The sequence below is a fragment of the Lampetra fluviatilis genome, chromosome 5, assembly GCF_964198595.1.
Source record: "Lampetra fluviatilis chromosome 5, kcLamFluv1.1, whole genome shotgun sequence".
NCBI lineage: Eukaryota > Metazoa > Chordata > Hyperoartia > Petromyzontiformes > Petromyzontidae > Lampetra > Lampetra fluviatilis.
Window position 1 is genome coordinate 19,382,772 of NC_136279.1, and position 24,587 is coordinate 19,407,358.

The 24,587-nt window shown below is 52.7% G+C and overlaps 1 protein-coding gene across 1 annotated transcript in view; it reads right to left on the bottom strand.

Annotated features, from left to right (window-relative positions):
• Positions 1 to 24,349, bottom strand: part of LOC144932279 (palmitoleoyl-protein carboxylesterase notum1-like) — a 28,362-nt gene extending 4,013 nt beyond the window's left edge. The window contains exons 1-10 of the mRNA XM_078856220.1: positions 23,835 to 24,349; positions 19,098 to 19,150; positions 14,810 to 14,905; positions 14,127 to 14,187; positions 13,042 to 13,100; positions 11,839 to 11,941; positions 9,674 to 9,862; positions 3,955 to 4,055; positions 2,588 to 2,735; positions 1,249 to 1,296 (exon numbers count right to left, since the gene is read on the bottom strand). Coding sequence (XP_078712346.1) covers positions 1,249 to 1,296; positions 2,588 to 2,735; positions 3,955 to 4,055; positions 9,674 to 9,862; positions 11,839 to 11,941; positions 13,042 to 13,100; positions 14,127 to 14,187; positions 14,810 to 14,905; positions 19,098 to 19,150; positions 23,835 to 24,349 — 1,373 coding nt within the window. The remainder of the gene's footprint in view (positions 1 to 1,248; positions 1,297 to 2,587; positions 2,736 to 3,954; positions 4,056 to 9,673; positions 9,863 to 11,838; positions 11,942 to 13,041; positions 13,101 to 14,126; positions 14,188 to 14,809; positions 14,906 to 19,097; positions 19,151 to 23,834) is intronic.
• Between the last annotated feature and the right edge of the window lie 238 nt (positions 24,350 to 24,587).

Consider the following 24,587-nt stretch of genomic DNA (forward strand, 5'->3'; position numbering starts at 1 on the left):
AGTCTATGGGCAGTGTTGAGTCTATGGTGCAGTGTTGAGTCTATGGGCAGTGTTTAGTCTATGGTGCAGTATTGAGTCTATGGTGCAGTGTTGAGTCTATGGGCAGGTTGAGTCTATGGTGCAGTGTTGAGTCTATGGTGCAGTGTTGAGTCTATGGGGTAGTGTTGAGTCTATGGGCAGTATTGAGTCTATGGTGCAGTGTTGAGTCTATGGGCAGTGTTTAGTCTCTGGTGCAGTATTGAGTCTATGGTGCAGTGTTGAGTCTATGGGCAGTGTTGAGTCTATGGGCAGTGTTGAGTCTATGGTGCAGTGTTGAGTCTATGGGCAGTGTTGAGTCTATGGTGCAGTGTTGAGTCTATGGTGCAGTGTTGAGTCTACGGGGTAGTGTTGAGTCTATGGGCAGTATTGAGTCTATGGTGCAGTGTTGAGTCTATGGGCAGTGTTTAGTCTATTGTGCAGTATTGAGTCTATGGTGCAGTGTTGAGTCTATGGTGCAGTGTTGAGTCTATGGGCAGTGTTGAGTCTATGGTGCAGTGTTGAGTCGATGTGCAGTGTTGAGTCTATGGTGCAGTGTTGAGTCTATGGTGCAGTGTTGAGTCTATGGGGCAGTGTTGAGTCTATGGGCAGTGTTGAGTCTATGGTGCAGTGTTGAGTCTATGGTGCAGTGTTGAGTCGATGGCAGTATTGAGTCTATGGTGCAGTGTTGAGTCTATGGTGCAGTGTTGAGTCTATGGGCAGTGTTGAGTCTATGGTGCAGTGTTGAATCTATGGTGCAGTGTTGAGTCTATGGGCAGTGTTGAGTCTATGGTGCAGTGTTGAGTCTATGGTGCAGTGTTGAGTCTATGGGCAGTGTTGAGTCTATGGGCAGTGTTGAGTCTATGGTGCAGTGTTGAGTCTATGGGCAGTGTTGAGTCTATGGTGCAGTGTTGAGTCTATGGGCAGTGTTGAGTCTATGGGCAGTGTTCAGTCTATGGTGCAGTGTTGAGTCTATGGTGCAGTGTTGAGTCTATGGGCAGTGTTGAGTCTATGGTGCAGTGTTGAGTCTATGTGTAGTGCTGCTCAATGTACAAGAGAAGTTGATTCCAATGGAGCAGTTGCAAGGAGGGAAAAGGCCCCTAAACGGGACTGGGCACGAGGAGAATGAGGGACAGAGAGAGGATTGGGAATGAAGATGACGAGAGGATGGGGGCATGGAATGAGATGAGGGAGGTGAGATGCGGTTGATACACACAGACCAAGGCTGCTTACCTCTTGCTGATGAGGCTGTGTGAGAGACAGGACGGCGCAAACACGGCCCTGCACACGTGCACACGTGCACACAAGCACACACGCTTACACACGCGTACACGCGTACAAACACAAAGATTCACACCCCGAATTGCAATAACAGACTGTTGGGGCAAGTGCTGTTAGCGAGCGGCTCCTACGAAGGCCGGCACGGCACGCGATGGGGTGGGTGGCCAGCACTAATTTGAGGCTGAGTCGACCTCGAGGAGGCCCAGGACCGGTTTAGATAATCGTCACCGGTGTTGCCCGTGAGCTGGAATCGAACTCGGCTACACGCACGTACACTTACTTGCAAGCGTACAGGCACGCACCTAGACTGGTACTGTGTCACGTACACACACACAGCTACATGCATGCTGTTGTGGTTTTTTTGTGGTGGTGGTGTTGGTTGTTGTGGATGTTGTGGTTGGGGTGCGTACGAGACGCCTCGGAGCACGTTGTGATTGTTGTGGTGGTGGTGGTGATTGTTGTGGTGGTGGTTGTGGCGATTGTGGCCGTGGTGATGGTGGCGCATACAAGACGTCTCTCAGGGTGTTGTGGTGGTTGTGGTTGTGCTGGCTGTGGTGGTTGTGGTGGTTGCCATGGTAGCAGTAGTGGTTGTGGTTGTGTGTCGCGTATGAGACGTCTCTCAGGGTGTTGTGGTTGTGGTGGTTGTGGTAATTGTGGTTGTGCTGGCTGTAGTGGTTGTGGTTGTGTGTCACGTACGAGACGTCTTGCAGGGTGTTGTGGTGATTGTGGTAGTGATTGTGGTGGCTGTGGTGGTTGCCATGGTAGCAGTTGTGGTTGTGTGTCGCGCACGAGACTCTCGCAGGGTGTTGTGGTTGTGGTGGTTGTGGTGGTTGTGGTTGTGCTGGCTGTGGTGGTTGTGGTTGTGTCACGTACGAGACGTCTCGCAGGGTGTTGTGGTTGTGGTGATTGTGGTTGTGGTTGTGGTGGTTGTGGTGGTTGTGGTTGTGGTGGTTGTGGTTGTGGCTGTGGTGGTTGTGGTTGTGTCGCGTACGAGACGTCTTTCAGGGTGTTGTGGTTGTGGTGGTTGTGGTTGTGCTGGCAGTAGTGGTTGTGGTGGTTGTGGTTGTGGCTGTGGTGGTTGTGTGTCACGTACGAGACGTCTCGCAGGGTGTTGTGGTTGTGGTGGTTGTGGTTGTGCTGGCTGTGGTGTTTGTGGTTGTTGTGGTTGTGCTGGCTGTGGTGGTTGTGGTTGTGTGTCACGTACGAGACGTCTCGCAGGGTGTTGTGGTTGTGGTGATTGTGGTGGCTGTGGTGGTTGCCATGGTAGCAGTAGTGGTTGTGTGTCACGTACGAGACGTCTCGCAGGGTGTTGCGCAGCTCGCGGCCTAGGTTCTGCAGGTAGCTCCACTTGTCGTCCTGTACGGGCTGCCCCGTCAGGTGCACGTTGTCCACCGACAGCTGCGCCTCGTCAAACAGCCACTGCACCACGAACACGGGCGCTGCCGCAGGGGTACAGCCTCCTCGTCATCGTCGTCGTTGTTGTCATCATCATCGTCATCATCGTCATCATCACCGTCATCATCGCCGTCATCACCGTCATCATGATCATCACCATCATCATGATCATTATGATCAATTTCAAATGTGTATCGTCACCATCGTCATCATCGTCATCATCATCGTCATCATCACCGTCATCATCATCATCACCATCATCATGATCATCACCATCATCATGATCATTATGATCAATTTCAAATGTTTATCATCACCATCGTCATCATCGTCGTCATCGTCGTCATCATCACCGTCATCATCATCACCATCATCATGATCATCACCATCATCATGGTCATTATGATCAATTTCAAATGTGTATCATCACCATCGTCATCATCGTCATCATCGTCGTCATAATCATAATCATCATCACCGTCACCATGATCATCATTGTCAATTTCAAATGTTTAACATCACCATTGTCATCATCGTCATCATCGTCGTCATAATCATCATCACCATCATCATCATCATGATAATTATCAATTTCAAATGTTTATCATCATCATCACAGTCAGAGTCGTCGTCATCATTATCGTTGTCATCATCGTCATCGTCATAATCATCACTGTCATCGTCATCATCATCGTCACCATCATCATAATCATTCTTGTCAATTACATTTTTTTTTTCATCGTCGTCGTCGTCATCTTCATGAAAACTCATTTTCATCAGCATCATCGTCGTCATCATGGTCATCATCACCGTCATCAATCTGCCAAGGCAGAAGGGAGCCGATGATGCGATGACGATGTGTGATGATGATGAGAAAAAAAACCGAACTCGGCCCCGTGATGTTCAAAGTCATGGTGAATGGAGTGGTCTGAGCCCCCCTTTCTGAATGTTTGCCCCCCCCCCCCGCCCCATTAGGTGCTGCTCGCTAACAGCACTTGCCCCGAAAGTCTGTTATGGAGAATGCACGTTTAACTTCTTTCGGCTGCTCGCCTCGCTCTGTTATTTCCCACTGCGTTATGAGTGGAGCTGGCTACCCACCCACACCCACCCAGCCCCCTGGTGTTCCATGCTGGCACACAAATAAATGAACTTTGAACTTCGCAGGCGCTGCTACTGCTGCTTACTCGCCCACAGCACGTGTTCCCAAACAGTCTGTCAGGGCTACACGGGTGAATCTTTGTCTCTGCCGAGTCCGGGACTCACTCTTGAGCGTGGGGTACACCTTGTAGCCAAAGAAGCACTGCCACTCGTCCCCGCGGCGGAAGAGTTGTCGGCAACGATCCGGGACGATGCCACTCCAGTACCTGGGGGAGGAGGGGGGAGGGGAGGGGAGGGACAGACATGGACACGTGTCTTCTTCTTTCCCACGACTGAAGTAGATGCAGGGCATTCGCATTGTGTGCGCACAAGAAAGTGGCACAGTGTCTTCAAAGGCTGACACATTCACAGAGTGCACCCAAACACTGACACATTTGGTGCCGCACCGTGGAGATGGAGTGATCACATCAGTTCACGGGTGGGCTACACGCGGATTACTACATCGCAGGAGGTCGCGGCAGTACGAGGTGGTCCTTCGTCCGTCCAGCAGTAGATCGACCGTGACCGATGACGACGATGGCGGTCTTCTTTTTCTTCTGATGTCGATGTAGAGCCACGACTCCAATTGCGCATTCAGGTGGTCAAGCCAGATAACCGCGTCAGGAACAGCGGAGATGTATCGCTAGAGATGGCTCCTTCGTGTTTGCGGATCGGGCGTTGCGTCGTTCTGCGTTGTTACGGTCTCTCCTGATTGTCCGCAGTCGCACACGACTCCCGGGGAGTTTTTTTCAACGGTTTTACTGAACTTGATTACTCTGTTTGTCGTGGTCAAATCTTGTCATCAAAATTTCGTCCACTTCCCGTTGTCCAATCAATTCCACATGTTGCACACGTACTCAGATCCGGTGACAATGCGTGCCTGTATCAAAATCGGCATCAATTAATCAATTAATTCGCAATTAATATTTATAGATTTTTTGTGTAGTTCAAAAACGCCGCGGTCTCTAAACTGTGGAATCGGCTCGCGCAAAACGCAGGCGCCACGTGTCTCAGGCGCCATTGACGGACTTCTCGACCGTGAGTAAAAGAAAGTTGTTAATAAAACCGTTGTTTTTAAAAAACTTTCTCTAAGGAGTTTATTAAATTTTCAATGTGTGCATCAGGTATCCGCATCTGCTGCCGTGGTTTGTGCAGTGGACGTGGTTTACGGTGGACCACGATCTTCGTGTGAGATCAAACCCTAGGGATTTCCTCCAGTGGAGCTGAGACATCTACTCTGGATCTAATCTTCTCATCCCGTGTGACAAATTCATCAAACATAATGAGATCGTTGCATGCTACAATATGTAGTGGTGTTATGGGACAGCACACACACCAGTTACCGCCGTTATGGTGTTACGGGACAAACACATCAGTTACAGCCGTTATGGTGTTACGGGACAAACACACACACCAGCTACCGCCGTTATGATGTTACGGGACAAACACACAACAGCCGTTATGGTGTTACGGGACAAACACACACATCAGTTACAGCCGTTATGGTGTTACGGGACAAACACACACATCAGTTACCGCCGTTATGGTGTTACGGGACAAACACACACACCAGCTACCGCCGTTATGATGTTACGGGACAAACACACAACAGCCGTTATGGTGTTACGGGACAAACACACACATCAGTTACCGCCGTTATGGTGTTACGGGACAAACACACACATCAGTTACCGCCGTTATGGTGTTACGGGACAAACACACACATCAGTTACCGCCGTTATGGTGTTACGGGACAAACACACACATCAGTTACAGCCGTTATGGTGTTACGGGACAAACACACACATCAGTTACCGCCGTTATGGTGTTACGGGACAAACACACACATCAGTTACCGCCGTTATGGTGTTACGGGACAAACACACACATCAGTTACAGCCGTTATGGTGTTACGGGACAAACACATACATCAGTTACCGCCGTTATGGTGTTACGGGACAAACACACACATCAGTTACAGCCGTTATGGTGTTACGGGACAAACACACACATCAGTTACAGCCGTTATGGTGTTACGGGACAAACACACACATCAGTTACAGCCGTTATGGTGTTACGGGACAAACACACACATCAGTTACCGCCGTTATGGTGTTACGGGACAAACACACACATCAGTTACAGCCGTTATGGTGTTACGGGACAAACACACACATCAGTTACCGCCGTTATGGTGTTACGGGACAAACACACACATCAGTTACAGCCGTTATGGTGTTACGGGACAAACACACACACCAGCTACCGCCGTTATGATGTTACGGGACAACACACACACACCAGCTACCGCCGTTATGGTGTTACGGGACAAACACACACATCAGTTACCGCCGTTATGGTGTTACGGGACAAACACACACATCAGTTACCGCCGTTATGGTGTTACGGGACAAACACACACACCAGCTACCGCCGTTATGGTGTTACGGGACAAACACACACATCAGTTACCGCCGTTATGGTTTTACGGGACAAACACACACATCAGTTACCGCCGTTATGGTGTTACGGGACAAACACACACATCAGTTACTGCCGTTATGGTGTTACGGGACAAACACACACATCAGTTACCGCCGTTATGGTTTTACGGGACAAACACACACATCAGTTACCGCCGTTATGGTGTTACGGGACAAACACACACATCAGTTACAGCCGTTATGGTTTTACGGGACAAACACACACATCAGTTACTGCCGTTATGGTGTTACGGGACAAACACACACATCAGTTACCGCCGTTATGGTTTTACGGGACAAACACACACATCAGTTACAGCCGTTATGGTTTTACGGGACAAACACACACATCAGTTACCGCCGTTATGGTTTTACGGGACAAACACACACATCAGTTACCGCCGTTATGGTTTTACGGGACAAACACACACATCAGTTACCGCCGTTATGGTGTTACGGGACAAACACACACATCAGTTACTGCCGTTATGGTTTTACGGGACAAACACACACATCAGTTACCGCCGTTATGGTTTTACGGGACAAACACACACATCAGTTACCGCCGTTATGGTTTTACGGGACAAACACACACATCAGTTACTGCCGTTATGGTGTTACGGGACAAACACACACATCAGTTACAGCCGTTATGGTGTTGCGGGACAAACACACATCAGTTACTGCCGTTATGGTGTTGCGGGACAAACACACACACCAGCTACCGCCGTTATGGTGTTACGGGACAAACACACACATCAGTTACTGCCGTTATGGTGTTACGGGACAAACACACACATCAGTTACAGCCGTTATGGTGTTACGGGACAAACACACACATCAGTTACTGCCGTTATGGTGTTACGGGACAAACACACACATCAGTTACTGCCGTTATGGTGTTGCGGGACAAACACACACATCAGTTACAGCCGTTATGGTGTTACGGGACAAACACACACATCAGTTACCGCCGTTATGGTGTTACGGGACAAACACACACATCAGTTACTGCCGTTATGGTGTTGCGGGACAAACACACACACCAGCTACCGCCGTTATGGTGTTACGGGACAAACACACATCAGTTACCGCCGTTATGGTGTTGCGGGACAAACACACACATCAGTTACTGCCGTTATGGTGTTGCGGGACAAACACACACACCAGCTACCGCCGTTATGGTGTTACGGGACAAACACACACATCAGTTACTGCCGTTATGGTGTTACGGGACAAACACACACACCAGCTACCGCCGTTATGGTGTTGCGGGACAAACACATCAGTTACCGCCGTTATGGTGTTACGGGACAAACACACATCAGTTACCGCTAGCACCCTGGGCTGACCCAAAGGGGGCTGTGGGCTTTGAATCCCCCGCGCCCCTCCCAACGGGTGGGGGCTGCGGGGTGTGCTGTGATCCCTCAGAACCCCGCCCCTCGGTGGGCAATTGGTATAAAAGACGGAGAGCCAGAGAGATAGAGGCAGTGTTCGAGAGCCGAAGTCCGAAGACCCAGTTGAAGATTGAAGGCCGGCCAGATAGACCCTGGGACTCCGCTGCCCGCTGTCCTTCTCAGGGCTGGGCAGAGCAAGCCAGCGGTGTGACCCCAGAGCCTCAGAGTTGACGTCCTTCTAAGGGCCGGGTCTGTGTGGTTGGTGGTCGTGACCTGCGCCTTGGCTGGGCCAGGTCAGTTAGCCTCCCCTAGCGCCCTTAGCGGAGGACCCGGGAGCATAGATAGCTAGGCGGATAGCCTAGGGGTGTACCCCAGTGTAGTACGGGTGAAGGGGCCGTTACCCCTTCTCAGTGTTGTATACCTTGCCTGTTCAGTGTTGAGCTTTAATAAACAGTGTTGCCTTCACTTCGCCATCTCTGTCGCTTGGGAACCCACGACAAATATACGACATTTAAAAAATACGAACGAAGCTCCAGGAACGCATCGGCTTTATATGTCGAGGTATTATTACCGCATTGCTGGTTTTCTCCACAATTTTGGCTGTATGCCTGATGAGGCTGGTTGTAATTACCGGCGAAGCGTCGTACTCGAATTGTAAATGTTTGTGGGTTTACTCCCAAACACACAACCGGTGTGCTGAACTGGTAACGAATTGGCACGTTTTGTTTACGTGACAAACCTTACTAATTGGCTGTGTGCGGTGGTGGCGGGTTTAACGACACATTTATATTTACATGATCTAACCAAAAAAAACCTCCATTATGGATAATATGGGTCGCAAAAGCTCGCATTGCTTTTTTTAGGTTAAAGAGTAGCGGTGATTTGTAGGTACCATATTTGTAGGTACCATATTTGTAGGTACCGCATTTTCTGCGGCCGTCTGGACGGTTCTGCGGCAGTCTGAAATGCTCTTCCTTCCGATGTTAGGAAGCCGCTGGAGCTACGCACTTTTCAATCATCTAGATTGAAAACGAATTTCTTTAGAACTGATTTTTGTGTTTAGTTTGTTGTCCTTCCCCCGCACCTCCGATAAGCATGGCTGGCTATGTACGGTGCGAAAGAAGTTCAACATGCATACATAGACACGTTTTGTACGGGATGCTCTTGCCGATGACATTTAGCAATCCAGCAGATTTTGTGTGACAGGCCTCACTCTGCAGATGAAACCGACGCGGCTATTAATCATTAACTCCAGTTCCCCACTGCTCCCCACTGCTCCCCTCAATCTTAATAAATAAATAATTTTGGTTTTTTTTTCTTAATTTTTTTTTCTAAAGTAGACGTGAAGCCAGCACACGTGGCCTACTCTTCCATGAAACGAATATTAACGTCACGCAGCGACCTTCCACACCCAGTGAGTCACAGCTGACAACACCTGAGCAGTATTAACCGGGGCGGCCCTGGTAGGTTCGAACCGTGAACTTCAGCAACGAGGATATTTGACTATTTAAATTAGATATTTTTAATGTATTTTACCAGGTAAGACCCACTGACCTATGCAGCTCTTTTCAGAAGCGACCTCGCCACAAATGATCGCCCAACGAAGTGGCTTATATCGTGTGGAAATGTATAGCAGCCAAATGCTCTGAACGCGCGATGTTGATTCTACACGTGGAGGGAAAAAACACAGAGGACCCTGAGAAAAATCCACGCGACCAAGGGGAAAGAGAGAGAGAGAGGCGACATGCAAATAATACACAACAGGCGCCAGAATCGGAATACGTATTTACACTGTCGGAGGAATCCGATGACCTATAAAGCTCTTTCATCAACAGATGTCCACTTGGGGCACGGGGTAAGAACGTTACAACAACAAACAACACAACAACAGTGATAGGGTTCGAAACGCCACGGACCTCCTTGCATACCAGGAGAGTGAAACAATCATCGCAGTCCGGCACTCACTTCATGCCCTTCTTGATGGCGTCCGTGGGCAGGCAGGAGTATGAGTCGAGGCAGTCGGCCGGTCGGAACTGCTTGTTGTCGATGAACCAGCCCGAATCTGCGAGTCCGCGCATCTGCGCCGGCGAGCCGAGCGCCTCGAGCTGCTCGGCCACGCGGTCGGCGTTCAGCAGCACCCCCGTGCCGCCCGCGCTAGGCACGGGGAGACGCACGTTCACCACGAGGGTGGCGTCAACAACGACGATGACAACAATAACAACGATAACAACAACAGCGACGATGACAACACCGACAACGATGACAACGACAATGATCAACATCGATCAAAATCTTGATTTAGACGGGAGAAAACCCGATGAGCTATGAAGCTCTTTGTCACACGTGTTCAGCGGGACAGCGCTCGTGTTGCTGTTGGAGAGCGATCCAACGCGCAGCATTTCACGACGTCGATTTGGAGCGGCGTGGGCCCTTTCAAGAACGAGGTGGGTGAGTGGGGTGGGTAGGGTGGGGTGGGTGAGTGAGTGAGTGGGTAGGGTGGGTGGGTGGGGTAGGTGAGTGGGGTGGGTAGGGTGGGTGAGTGGGGTGGGTGAGTGGGGTGGGTAGGGTGGGTGAGTGGGGTGGGTGAGTGGGGTGGGTAGGGTGAGTGGGGTGGGTAGGGTGGGGTGGGTGAGTGAGTGGGGTGGGGTGGGTGGTGGGTGGGTGGTGTGAGTGGGTAGGGTGGGTGAGTGGGGTGGGTGAGTGGGGTGGGTAGGGTGAGTGGGGTGTGTAGGGTGGGGTGGGTGAGTGAGTGGGGTGGGGTGGGTGGTGGGTGGGTGGGGTGAGTGGGTAGGGTAGGTGAGTTGGGTGGATGGGGTAGGTGAGTAGGTGGGGTGGGGTGAGTGGGTGGGTGGGGTGGGTGAGTGGGGTGGGTGGATGGGGTGGATGGGGTGGGGTGAGTGGGTGAGGTGGGTGGGTGGGTGGGGAGGGTGAGTGGGGTGGGTGGGGTGAGTGGGCAGGGTAGGTGAGTTGGGTGGATGGGGTGGATGGGGTGGGGTGAGTGGGTGGGGTGGGTGGGGTGGGGTGAGTGGGTGGGTGGGTGGGGTGGGTGAGTGGGGTGGGTGGATGGGGTGGATGGGGTGGGGTGAGTGGGTGGGGTGGGTGGGTGGGGTGGGTGAGTGGGGTGGGTGGATGGGGTGGATGGGGTGGGGTGAGTGGGTGGGTGGGGTGGGTGAGTGGGGTGGGTGGGTGAGTGGGGTGGGTGGGGTGGGGTGAGTGGGTGGGGTGAGTGGGTGGGTGGGGTAGGGTGAGTGGGGTAGGTGAGTGGGTGGGGTGGGGTAGGTGAGTGGGGTGGGTGGGGTAGGTGAGTGGGTTAGGTGAGTGGGGTGGGTGAGTGGGGTGGGTGGGGTAGGTGAGTGGGGTAGATGGGGTAGGTGAGTGGGGTGGGTGGGGTAGGTGAGTGGGGTGGATGGGGTAGGTGAGTGGGGTGGGTGGGTAAGGTGGGTGAGTTGGGTGGGTGGGGTGGGTGAGTGGGGTGGATGGGGTGGGTGAGTGGGGTGGGTGGGTGAGTGGGGTGGGTGGGGTGGGGTGAGTGGGTGGGGTGAGTGGGTGGGTGGGGTAGGGTGAGTGGGGTAGGTGAGTGGGTGGGGTGGGGTAGGTGAGTGGGGTGGGTGGGGTAGGTGAGTGGGTTAGGTGAGTGGGGTGGGTGAGTGGGGTGGGTGGGGTAGGTGAGTGGGGTAGATGGGGTAGGTGAGTGGGGTGGGTGGGGTAGGTGAGTGGGGTGAATGGGGTAGGTGAGTGGGGTGGGTGGGTAAGGTGGGTGAGTTGGGTGGGTGGGGTGGGTGAGTGGGGTGGATGGGGTAGGTGAGTGGGGTGGGTGGGTAAGGTGGGTGAGTGGGGTGAGTAGGGTGGGTGAGTGGGGTGGGTGGGGTAGGTGAGTGGGGTGGGTGGGGTAGGTGAGTGGGGTGGATGGGGTGGGTGGGGTGGGTGAGTGGGGTGGGTGTCTCCCCTCCGCTTCCCTTCCCCATATACTTCCCACATATTTATTTTAAGTTTTAGTTTAGTCTCATGAGGAATGAAGGGGGGGGGGGGGGGGGGTGGCGGGGGGGGGGGCGGTTGGCGGGGGGCTATTGACCCCCCCCCCATTGACCCCTCGGGATCCGAGACTGGTTGGTGTCTGCTGCCTGTGTCACCTCGTCCCGGCGAGCATCAAGAGCTTGGCCTGGTCCACGCCCTTGGGGATGAGGTCCCTGATGACCTGCTGCAGGATCAGCGCTCCCATGAACGCGTAACCGTCTAGGAGGTTACGCGAGGCCACACACAGACACGCACAGACAGACACACACACACAGACACACACGCACACAGACACACACACAGACACACACATACGCACACACAGACACACACGCACACACAGACACACACGCGCACACAGACACACACGCGCACACACGCACACACGCCCACACAGACACACACACACGCACACACACACACATACGCACACACAGACACACACGCACACACACACACGCGCGCGCACGTAAGACAAAGATCCCCCGTGTAGTCTGTAACAGACTGATGAGATGAATGATCTGTTTTATTTTACCCTTTTCCGTCCATAATACAGCAGCAGGCGGTAAGATGTTCAAACGACGAATAGTCACGCGTATTGCAAGGCATCAAGTCTGCACATCACGCTCGTAGTAAAACACATGCACGCACAGAGAAGACAAATATCCTCCATCCATAGCCTCAACAGACTGTTGGGGCAAGTGCTGTTAGCGAGTATCAGCTCCTATGAAGAAGGCCAGCGCTGTGGCACACGAGGGGGTGGGTGGTCAGCATCACAAAGACAAAGATCCCCCTTATAGCCTCAGCAGACTGTTGGGGCAAGTGCTGTTAGCGAGTAGCAGCACCAATGAAGAAGGCCGGTACTGTGGCACACGAGGGGGTGGGTGGTCAGCACCACAAAGACAAAGATCCCCCTTATAGCCTCAGCAGACTGTTGGGGCAAGTGCTGTTAGCGAGTAGCAGCTCCTATGAAGAAGGCCAGCGCTGTGGCACACGAGGGGGTGGGTGGTCAGCATCACAAAGACAAAGATCCCCCTTATAGCCTTAGCAGGCTGTTGGGGCAAGTGCTGTTAGCGAGTAGCAGCACCAATGAAGAAGGCCGGTACTGTGGCACACGAGGGGGTGGGTGGTCAGCACCACAAAGACAAAGATCCCCCTTATAGCCTCAGCAGACTGTTGGGGCAAGTGCTGTTAGCGAGTAGCAGCTCCTATGAAGAAGGCCGGTGCTGTGGCACACAAGGGGGTGGGTGGGGAGCAGCCAAAGAGCCGCAGGCGTGGAGCCACATGCCCTGGGGTCAATAGGAGAAGCAGAACGTTACCTTTGCCGGTCTTGGTGGAGGTGCCGCTCCACACGTCGCTGGAGCAGTAGGGGACGTACCTGTGCCACCACCACACAGAGCAGCGCCACTTTAACACGACTGTGACTACTATTACTACTACAGCAACTCTATAGCTTGTATTCTTAGGCTTTTTTCGGTAAAGTCACGTAGGTGAAAAATTAAGATTAATAAAAGTACATAACAATAGGCTCAGTCAACCATTCTACACAACAAAGACTCATTTCCTGCCAGCGATTTCAGCCGCATCATCTCTACATAACAAAAGGCTCAGTCCCATTTACAAGCCCCTTTACATCATCCGCACCTAGTTTACACAACAAAGGCTCATTCCTAACAGCGTGCTTCAGCCGCACAGAACCTCGCAAAAATAATATTCAGGGCCTACTTTGGCTCCTCCCACCCTCAACCAGTATATATACAAGGACTGTTTTCTTGGAATTTCTCTTATTTGATGCAGCAGTCGTGCTGTGACGGTTCCACCTGAAGACGGAAGCTTGTGTTGCCTCCGAAACGTCGTGATTTTTTGTTTTATTTTTTATTTTACTTTCATTAATTTTAAATTTTTACCTACGTGACTTTACCGAAAAAACCTAAGAATATGAATCCTTGCAGTCACGAAAGCTTCATCTATAGCTAGTGTTTTACCAGGTGTAAGGGCGTGCTGAGCTGTATAGATGTTTTTTTCAGAAGCGACCTGGGCCATCACGAATGACAGCTCAACCATGTGGCTGATATCGTCACCGCGTGGACATTTATATCAGCAGCCAATAACTCTTAAACGTGTGACGTTGATTCTAAACGCGGAGGGGGGGGGATACTGGAGGACCCGGAGAAAAAATCCATGATGGTTGTGATGTGGCAGTTGATGTTGGTGACGCTAGATTTTGATGATGGTTGCGATGTTGGTGATGTTGGGGGGTTGATGTTGGTGTTAGTGATGTTGGTCGTGAGGTTGGGGTTGTTGATGTTGGGGGGTTGATGATGATCGTGATGTGGGAGTTGATGATGTTTATTGTGATGTTCGGGGTTGATGTCGGGGTAGATGTTGGTGTGATATCACTCACACGGAGTTGGCGTTCCACCAGTGGGGGTTCTCCTCCGGCGAGGACGAGAGAATCCCTTGTCCTGCGAGAGGGAGAGATGACGACACAGCTCCCGCATCACCGCTAACCTGCACTACCACTCACCTGCACTACCACTCACTTGCACTACCACTCACCTGCACTACCACTCACCTGCACAACCACTCACCTGCACTACCGCTCACCTGCACTACCACTCACCTGCACTACCACTCATCTGCACTACCACTCACCTGCACTACCACTCATCTGCACTACCACTCATCTGCACTACCACTCACCTGCACCACCACTCACCCGCACTACCACTCACCTGCACTACCACTCACCTGCACTACCACACACCTGCACCACCACTCACCTGCACTACCACTCACCTGCACCACCACTCACCCGCACTACCACTCACCTGCACTACCACTCACCTGCACTACCACCACTCACCTGCACTACCACTCACCTGCACTACCACTCACCTGCACTACCACTCACCCGCACTACCACTCACCTGCACCACCACTCACCTGCACCACCACTCACCTGCACCACCACACACCTGCACTACCACTCACCTGCACTACCACTCACCTGCACTACCACTCACCTGTGCCCACCCCTCTCTGACCTGCGTGACCCCGTGCTCACCTGCGTGACCCCGTGCTCACCTGTGCGACTCTGAGGCCAGTCCGCGGAGCCCATGAGTCTCCGCATTGTGCTGTACCGCGCGTCACAGCTCTCCTTGCTGAAGCAACACCAGCCTCCTGGTCCCGGGCAGCAGCAGCAGCAGTAACAGCAGCAGCAGCAGCAGTAACAGCAGCAGCAGCAGCAGTAACAGCAGCAGCAGCAGCAGTAACAGCAGCAGCAGCAGCAGTAACAGCAGCAGCAGCAGCAGTAACAGCAGCAGCAGCAGCAGTAACAGCAGCAGCAGCAGCAGTAACAGCAGCAGCAGCAGTAACAGCAGCAGCAGCAGCAGTAACAGCAGCAGCAGCAGCAGTAACAGCAGCAGCAGCAGCAGTAACAGCAGCAGCAGCAGCAGTAACAGCAGCAGCAGCAGCAGTAACAGCAGCAGCAGCAGCAGTAACAGCAGCAGCAGCAGCAGTAACAGCAGCAGCAGCAGCAGTAACAGCAGCAGCAGCAGCAGCAGTAACAGCAGCAGCAGCAGCAGTAACAGCAGCAGCAGCAGCAGTAACAGCAGCAGCAGCAGCAGTAACAGCAGCAGCAGCAGCAGCAGTAACAGCAGCAGCAGCAGCAGTAACAGCAGCAGCAGCAGCAGTAACAGCAGCAGCAGCAGCAGTAACAGCAGCAGCAGCAGCAGCAGTAACAGCAGCAGCAGCAGCAGCAGTAACAGCAGCAGCAGCAGCAGTAACAGCAGCAGCAGCAGCAGTAACAGCAGCAGCAGCAGCAGTAACAGCAGCAGCAGCAGCAGTAACAGCAGCAGCAGCAGCAGTAACAGCAGCAGCAGCAGCAGTAACAGCAGCAGCAGCAGCAGTAACAGCAGCAGCAGCAGCAGTAACAGCAGCAGCAGCAGCAGTAACAGCAGCAGCAGCAGCAGTAACAGCAGCAGCAGCAGCAGTAACAGCAGCAGCAGCAGCAGTAACAGCAGCAGCAGCAGCAGTAACAGCAGCAGCAGCAGCAGTAACAGCAGCAGCAGCAGCAGTAACAGCAGCAGCAGCAGCAGTAACAGCAGCAGCAGCAGCAGTAACAGCAGCAGCAGCAGCAGTAACAGCAGCAGCAGCAGCAGTAACAGCAGCAGCAGCAGCAGTAACAGCAGCAGCAGCAGCAGTAACAGCAGCAGCAGCAGCAGTAACAGCAGCAGCAGCAGCAGTAACAGCAGCAGCAGCAGCAGTAACAGCAGCAGCAGCAGCAGTAACAGCAGCAGCAGCAGCAGTAACAGCAGCAGCAGCAGCAGTAACAGCAGCAGCAGCAGCAGTAACAGCAGCAGCAGCAGCAGTAACAGCAGCAGCAGCAGCAGTAACAGCAGCAGCAGCAGCAGTAACAGCAGCAGCAGCAGTAACAGCAGCAGCAGCAGCAGTAACAGCAGCAGCAGCAGCAGTAACAGCAGCAGCAGCAGCAGTAACAGCAGCAGCAGCAGCAGTAACAGCAGCAGCAGCAGCAGTAACAGCAGCAGCAGCAGCAGTAACAGCAGCAGCAGCAGCAGTAACAGCAGCAGCAGCAGCAGTAACAGCAGCAGCAGCAGCAGTAACAGCAGCAGCAGCAGCAGTAACAGCAGCAGCAGTAACAGCAGCAGCAGCAGCAGTAACAGCAGCAGCAGCAGCAGTAACAGCAGCAGCAGCAGCAGTAACAGCAGCAGCAGCAGCAGTAACAGCAGCAGCAGCAGCAGTAACAGCAGCAGCAGCAGCAGCAGCAGTAACAGCAGCAGCAGCAGCAGCAGTAACAGCAGCAGCAGCAGCAGCAGTAACAGCAGCAGCAGCAGCAGTAACAGCAGCAGCAGCAGCAGTAACAGCAGCAGCAGCAGCAGTAACAGCAGCAGCAGCAGCAGTAACAGCAGCAGCAGCAGCAGTAACAGCAGCAGCAGCAGCAGTAACAGCAGCAGCAGCAGTAACAGCAGCAGCAGCAGCAGTAACAGCAGCAGCAGCAGCAGTAACAGCAGCAGCAGCAGCAGTAACAGCAGCAGCAGCAGCAGTAACAGCAGCAGCAGCAGCAGTAACAGCAGCAGCAGCAGCAGTAACAGCAGCAGCAGCAGCAGCAGTAACAGCAGCAGCAGCAGCAGCAGTAACAGCAGCAGCAGCAGCAGCAGTAACAGCAGCAGCAGCAGCAGCAGTAACAGCAGCAGCAGCAGCAGCAGTAACAGCAGCAGCAGCAGCAGCAGTAACAGCAGCAGCAGCAGCAGCAGTAACAGCAGCAGCAGCAGCAGCAGTAACAGCAGCAGCAGCAGCAGCAGTAACAGCAGCAGCAGCAGCAGCAGTAACAGCAGCAGCAGCAGCAGCAGTAACAGCAGCAGCAGCAGCAGTAACAGCAGCAGCAGCAGTAACAGCAGCAGCAGCAGCAGTAACAGCAGCAGCAGCAGCAGTAACAGCAGCAGCAGCAGCAGTAACAGCAGCAGCAGCAGCAGTAACAGCAGCAGCAGCAGCAGTAACAGCAGCAGCAGCAGCAGTAACAGCAGCAGCAGCAGCAGTAACAGCAGCAGCAGCAGCAGTAACAGCAGCAGCAGCAGCAGTAACAGCAGCAGCAGCAGCAGTAACAGCAGCAGCAGCAGCAGTAACAGCAGCAGCAGCAGCAGTAACAGCAGCAGCAGCAGCAGTAACAGCAGCAGCAGCAGCAGTAACAGCAGCAGCAGCAGCAGTAACAGCAGCAGCAGCAGTAACAGCAGCAGCAGCAGCAGTAACAGCAGCAGCAGCAGCAGTAACAGCAGCAGCAGCAGCAGTAACAGCAGCAGCAGCAGCAGTAACAGCAGCAGCAGCAGCAGTAACAGCAGCAGCAGCAGCAGTAACAGCAGCAGCAGCAGCAGTAACAGCAGCAGCAGCAGCAGTAACAGCAGCAGCAGCAGTAACAGCAGCAGCAGCAGTAACAGCAGCAGCAGCAGTAACAGCAGCAGCAGCAGTAACAGCAGCAGCAGTAACAGTATCAATAACAGCAGTAACAGTAGCAGCAGCAGTAACAATAGCAGCAACAACAACAGCAGTAACAACAGCAGCAACAGCAGTAACAACAGCAGCAATAGCAACAGCAGTAACAACAGCAGCAGCAATAGAAGCATCAGAAGTAACAACAGCAGCAATATAAGCAGCAGCAGTAACAACAGCAGCAGTAACAATAACAGCAATATCAGTAACAACAGCAGCAATAGCAACAGCAGTAACAATAGCAGCAATATCAGTAACAACAGCAGCAATAGCAACAGCAGTAACAATAGCAACAATAGCAGCAGCAGTAACAACAACAGCAATAGCAGCAGCAGTAACAACAGCAGCAATAGCAACAGCAGTAACAATAGCAGCAATAGCACCAGCAGTACCAACAGCAGCAGCAGCAGTAACAGTAGCAATAACAGCAGTAACAATAGCAGTAACAACAGTAGCAATAGCAGCAGCAGTAACAACAGCAGCAGCAATAGAAGCATCAGAAGTAACAACAGCAGCAATATAAGCAGCAGCAGTAACAACAGCAGCAATAACAGCAGCAGCAAAAGCAGCAGTTATAGCAGAAGCAGCAGCAACAGTAGCAGTAACAAGGAACAGCAGCAGTAGGAGCAGCAGCAGAACACACGCGTGATGTTCGTGGGTGTGTGTTGGTGTGGTCGGTGTTCCTGTCTGCGTGTGTGTGGTTGTGGGGAGCGGTAATGTAGCGGTTAGCACGCTGCGCTACGAACCTGGCGACCCGGGTTCGATTCCCGCTCACGGCCAACACCAGTGTCGATTATCTGAACCGGTCCGGGGCCTCCCCTAGGTCGACTCAGCCTCAAATGAGTACCTGGTGCGATGTGTAAATGTCGCCACTGGGGAGACAAAGGCGGCCGGGCGTGGTGTTGGCTACCCACCGCTTCGTGTGCCGTGCCGACCTTCAAAGGTGCTCGCTAACAGCACTTGCCCCAACAGTCCAGTCGGGGCTATACGGGGGATCTTTGTCTTTGTAGGGAGTGGTGGGGTAGCGGTTAGCGGCGCTGAGCTACGGACCCGGAGACCCGAGTTTTATTTATAGGGAATCGAACACCGGTGAGGTTTTTTTAATTAAACAATCTCAACCGGTGCATGCACTAACGATTGCGCTACCAACTCTACAGCTCCCCCCCCCCATTATGCAGTACTTTATTCACTCTGTATTTTTTTGGGAAGATTTGTTGGTTTATCCAGGATGTTTCAGTTGCGCGTCGTCGCTTTAAGATGTTCATATTTTATTTGTTGCGATTGCACCCGACTTAAGAGCCGCATGGCTCAGAGAAACTTGAAACTATTCCTAGAGAGAGAGAGAGTGACCGTAAGAGAGCGCGCGAACCTTCGAGGAAGATGAGCCACCGCTTGCTTCCTTTCGACTCCCGCAGGTAATACCTGTGACGGGGGAGGAGGAGATGACGAGGTGAGCCGGCTTGGCGGAGTCTGCACGCACTCGTCACCACCCCATTTACGCGCCGCATCACGTAACGTGCGCACGTTACGCGCGCACGTTACGCACGCACGTAGAACTTTACCTCTTTGCCACCGTGCACGTAGCCAACCGCGCAAATCGGAGGTCCGTGGTGGAGTGCCGATTTTGGAACCAAACGTTACGCGTCACCCGGCGTCAGGCCACATCATCCAGAGCCACGCCACACCACGCCAAGTCACAACACGTCTAAACATTTCGAGGGAAGGTGGGGGGTGAGGGAGAGGACGGGGGGATTCCTGCCCTTTTCATTCCACATCCAGGTTCATCTCCGAGCCTGGGCTGTTACTCTACAGTACGTGTCCTCGGATTATGGACCAGGAGATGTCAGAGGTACAGCAATGGAATTATTTGGAATCCATCCGTGTGGAGCTGGTGTGAGTATCAAACTCGTGGCGTACGCGTGGTGGGTTTTCCCGGTGGGGGGGTCCTCTGATTTCTTTCAACGCAAAGCCAAAATCTCACCAATACTTGGAGTGGGATTTGGTCAAACATCCTCAATGTAGCAGCACCTTCCTGAAAGAAGTGTCTTGAGACCAGTGACAGTGACTCAAAATCGGCCCAGGCATTCGTAAACACACCGGCCCAAATTCGGCCTATGGACAATTATTAATTGTGTATATATATTTTTAATGGTTGTTGTGCGACAAACTGTGTCATTGCTCGCCGCGAGATGTTGCGATGAGAGACGAAGGAGGAGGAGCGTGACCTTGCCGAGAGATTCTCATTGGCCCGTTTTTTGGGGGGCTGGGCCCAAACAACAAATGGGCCCGGGGTGAGGAAGAATAATCTTTGGGGATGCCAAAATGTTGGGGACTTAATGCCAACTGAGAGCGCAATTAAGCAATGAAGCGTAACACCTTAGAGGTAATAAAGTATATTAATAAACTAAAAGTTTTGACATACATTTTATTTATTAATATTTTTTTAATTTTTACTCTGATCACATTTGCAATTTTCCCCACACAAACCGGCGGACCACCGGCATTTGAACCCACTGGTGGAGCTAGTGGGGGGTGGGGGGGTGGCACGTGCCCCCCCCCCCCCCCCCAATGATCCGATCGAAATCCCTAATTTCGATCGGATCATTGGGGTTTATTAGTATTAAATAGGCATTTTGCGACCCCCACTGCCACTGTGTAGCATATTATTACGTGCCAGATGATAGGGCAATAAGTAACGGCAAAGCGGTTATAAGTGACTCACAGAATTGTGCGCAGTTGCGTTCACAGTACACGACTTCCCTGAAGGCATCAACACCTTCAGCGAGCGCGATGCCGATCACACAACGCGGTTCGAATTCGACCCTCGATCGATGGCTGCGCCATCGCCGCACACGCGTCAAATACAAAGCAAGGGACAAGTCGTTACTTACCAGAGGTGTGGACTCGAGTCATGTGACTTGGACTCGAGTCAGACTCGAGTCATGAATTTGATGACTTGCGACTCGACTTGGACTTGCATAACAATGACTTTGTCCCACCTATGAGATGTGGACTCGAGTCATGTGACTTGGACTCGAGTCAGACTCGAGTCATGAATTTGATGACTTGCGACTCGACTTGGACTTGCATAACAATGACTTTGTCCCACCTATGAGATGTGGACTCGAGTCATGTGACTTGGACTCGAGTCAGACTCGAGTCATGAATTTGATGACTTGCGACTCGACTTGGACTTGCATAACAATGACTTTGTCCCACCTATGAGATGTGGACTCGAGTCATGTGACTTGGACTCGAGTCAGACTCGAGTCATGAATTTGATGACTTGCGACTCGACTTGGACTTGCATAACAATGACTTTGTCCCACCTATGAGATGTGGACTCGAGTCATGTGACTTGGACTCGAGTCAGACTCGAGTCATGAATTTGATGACTTGCGACTCGACTTGGACTTGCATAACAATGACTTTGTCCCACCTATGAGATGTGGACTCGAGTCATGTGACTTGGACTCGAGTCAGACTCGAGTCATGAATTTGATGACTTGCGACTCGACTTGGACTTGCATAACAATGACTTTGTCCCACCTATGAGATGTGGACTCGAGTCATGTGACTTGGACTCGAGTCAGACTCGAGTCATGAATTTGATGACTTGCGACTCGACTTGGACTTGCATAACAATGACTTTGTCCCACCTATGAGATGTGGACTCGAGTCATGTGACTTGGACTCGAGTCAGACTCGAGTCATGAATTTGATGACTTGCGACTCGACTTGGACTTGCATAACAATGACTTTGTCCCACCTATGAGATGTGGACTCGAGTCATGTGACTTGGACTCGAGTCAGACTCGAGTCATGAATTTTATGACTTGCGACTCGACTTGGACTTGCATAACAATGACTTTGTCCCACCTATGAGATGTGGACTCGAGTCATGTGACTTGGACTCGAGTCAGACTCGAGTCATGAATTTGATGACTTGCGACTCGACTTGGACTTGCATAACAATGACTTTGTCCCACCTATGAGATGTGGACTCGAGTCATGTGACTTGGACTCGAGTCAGACTCGAGTCATGAATTTGATGACTTGCGACTCGACTTGGACTTGCATAACAATGACTTTGTCCCACCTCTGTTACTTACTAACACCTGCTGCCCTATCGGCCAGTCCGAGCCAGCTTGAGACTTAGCGATGCTCTCTTTGGCAAATGTAAGTAATTTTTGGGGGGAATTTGTTATTCACTAATTCATTTCGCACCAGGCCAGGAGGCATCACTGACACGACTCAATAACTCCGCTGGCAAATAAACACACCGCTATACGTGGAGGAGTCAACGGTGGTTGTCCTCTGGATGAACAGAATCAGAATCTTTATTTAGACTGGGAGGAATCCGATGAGCTCTGAAGTTCCTTTTCGCAGATGTCGAGTGAGCGCGGGGTCAATGCAACAACCCATAGGAGTGCAAAGCATAGGAAAATCACTCAAAATTAAGAGATAATAATTAAATATGTAAGTACAATTTGCAGAAAAAGTGTATCAATTCCTGCCGGTATTTCAACAATAAATGCAAGATTGGGCAAGCCAGCAAAACAACAACAACAGTCCCAGACCACAGCATGACAACAACAACAAAACAGTGGTCCATCAATAAAATTGCACCCCTCCCCCACGCCCCGCCATAGAAATGTGGAATTTCTACCACTCGGCGCAGGGCTGTAAAAACGGGAGAGTGAAAACCACATTTGGCAACTTGACCTGGTGACACGGCACGCACCGACACGACACGCGCAGTCACCAGGTCACCGGCGTCGAAGCCACTGGGAGCTATGGCAACTTTGAAATCATCGTCTGGATTGACAAACTCGTTTCTTTAGAACTGCGCGTTGTGTTTAGTTGGCTACGCAATGCCACACAAATACAAAGATCCCCACGTATCGCATTTAACAGACTTGTGGGGCACGTGCTGTGAGCGAGTAGCACCGATGAAGGAAGGCTGGTACGGTGCACGATGTGGTGGGACGCCGGGTTCGTCGCGCAGTGCGCTAACCACTGCGCCACCGCTCCCCATGTCACACACACACCGCTATACTACACTCTCCACACCATACCACAACATACCACACCGAAACCACGTCCTAGACCATGCCACACCACATTACGACACGCCACGCCACGCACCACACGACTCTCAACTCCACACCACTCCATACCGCTCAGAGCGACACCAAACACGAAGATAACGATCCCCCGTATAGCCTTAACAGACTGTCGGGGCAAGTGCTGTTAGCGAGCACCTATAGAGGCCGGAACGGTACACGAGGGGGTGGGTGGCCAGCACCACGCCTTTGTCTCCCGAGTGGCAATGTTAAAACACCGCACCAGGTACTCATTTGAGGCTGGGTCGACCTAGGGGAGGCCCGGGACCGGTTCAGATAATCATCACTGGTGTTGGCCACGAGCGGGAATCGAAACCGTGTCGCTGGGTTCGTATCGCAGCGTGCTAACCGCTACACTACCGCTCCCCACTACCACACACACACCTACCACATAACACACACCCACCACGCCACTCAGTCACACCACGCACAGACTAAACATCACCACCACGAATGTACACGACACACCACCACCACCACCACACCGCAGCAGCATCGGCAGCCAGCCATTCACACGCACCACACCACGACAGCCGGACCTCGCGAGACACCACACCACACGTACAGTTCACGCCACACCATCCCCCCCTCCCACCCCATAACTCGAGCACACAGCAGCCGACACCGCCGATCACACCACGACCACACCGTGCAAACTGACGCCGCACACTGCGCCACATGGCACCGTGATGATATCGGCGGATATCATACCACCCCCTCAATAAACACGCGCCACGCCACTCACGCAACTTTCAACACAGTTGCCTAGCCCGTACCACCTGCACGCCACGCCATACACCACACCATTAGGACCTCACAACCACATGATTTAGACTCTACCCGCCACACCACCCCCATTAGGATCTCACTGGACATCACCCCACATGACTCTGACTCGACACATCACACCACCGCCACGCCGCTGGGACCACACTGGACCTCACGATTCCGACTCTGCTCGCCACACACCCACCACGCACCCGGCCGGCGTGCCGTCGTTACAGGTCACCGAGTCGTTGGAGATGAGGTGCAGCTTCATGTCATCGCTCGCCTGCGCCGAGCACGAGTAGAGCGACTGCGCCAGGTTCTTGATCTGGCTCATGAAGGTCTCCACGTTGCCCTCCACGGCCGTGAAGTCCAGCGTGAAGCTCTCCTCCCGTTCGGAGCCTGCTGGAGCTGCCGCCGCCGCTGCCGCCGCTGCTGCCGGAGCTGCTGCTGGTGGTGAGGGTTGATGTTGAGAAGGTTGAGCAGCGACTAGCAGCGACTCGACATAACCTATCCCCTGCTGCTGCTGCTGCTGCTGCTGTTGCTGCTGCTGCTGTTGCTGCTGCAGCGTTCCAGATCCTCGCCTGTTCTGGAAGTTGCTGCTGCTGCCGCTGCTGCTGCTACTGCCGGGACCTTTGCTGGTTCGAACCAGACGCCGGTTCTGTCCCACGGACGGGCGAGTCAGCACCAGCAGCAGCAGCACCACGGATGGAAAACAGCGGCTCCACATTGCGACGGCCAAGGCGAGGAGATTGTCTATGAAAGGGGAGCGGAAAGCACTCGGAGATCGGGGGAGACGGTGAGAAAGAGATGTTGGATGGAGAGATGATCGGTGACTTGATGAGCGAGATGGATAATAAGTTGAGAGAGCGTTTAAGTAATCGAGTTAGGCGACTGAGAGAGATGATGAGCAGCGAGATAGAGGAAGCCGGTGAGAGTTGGTGAGGTGGTGAGAGAATTGATGGGGG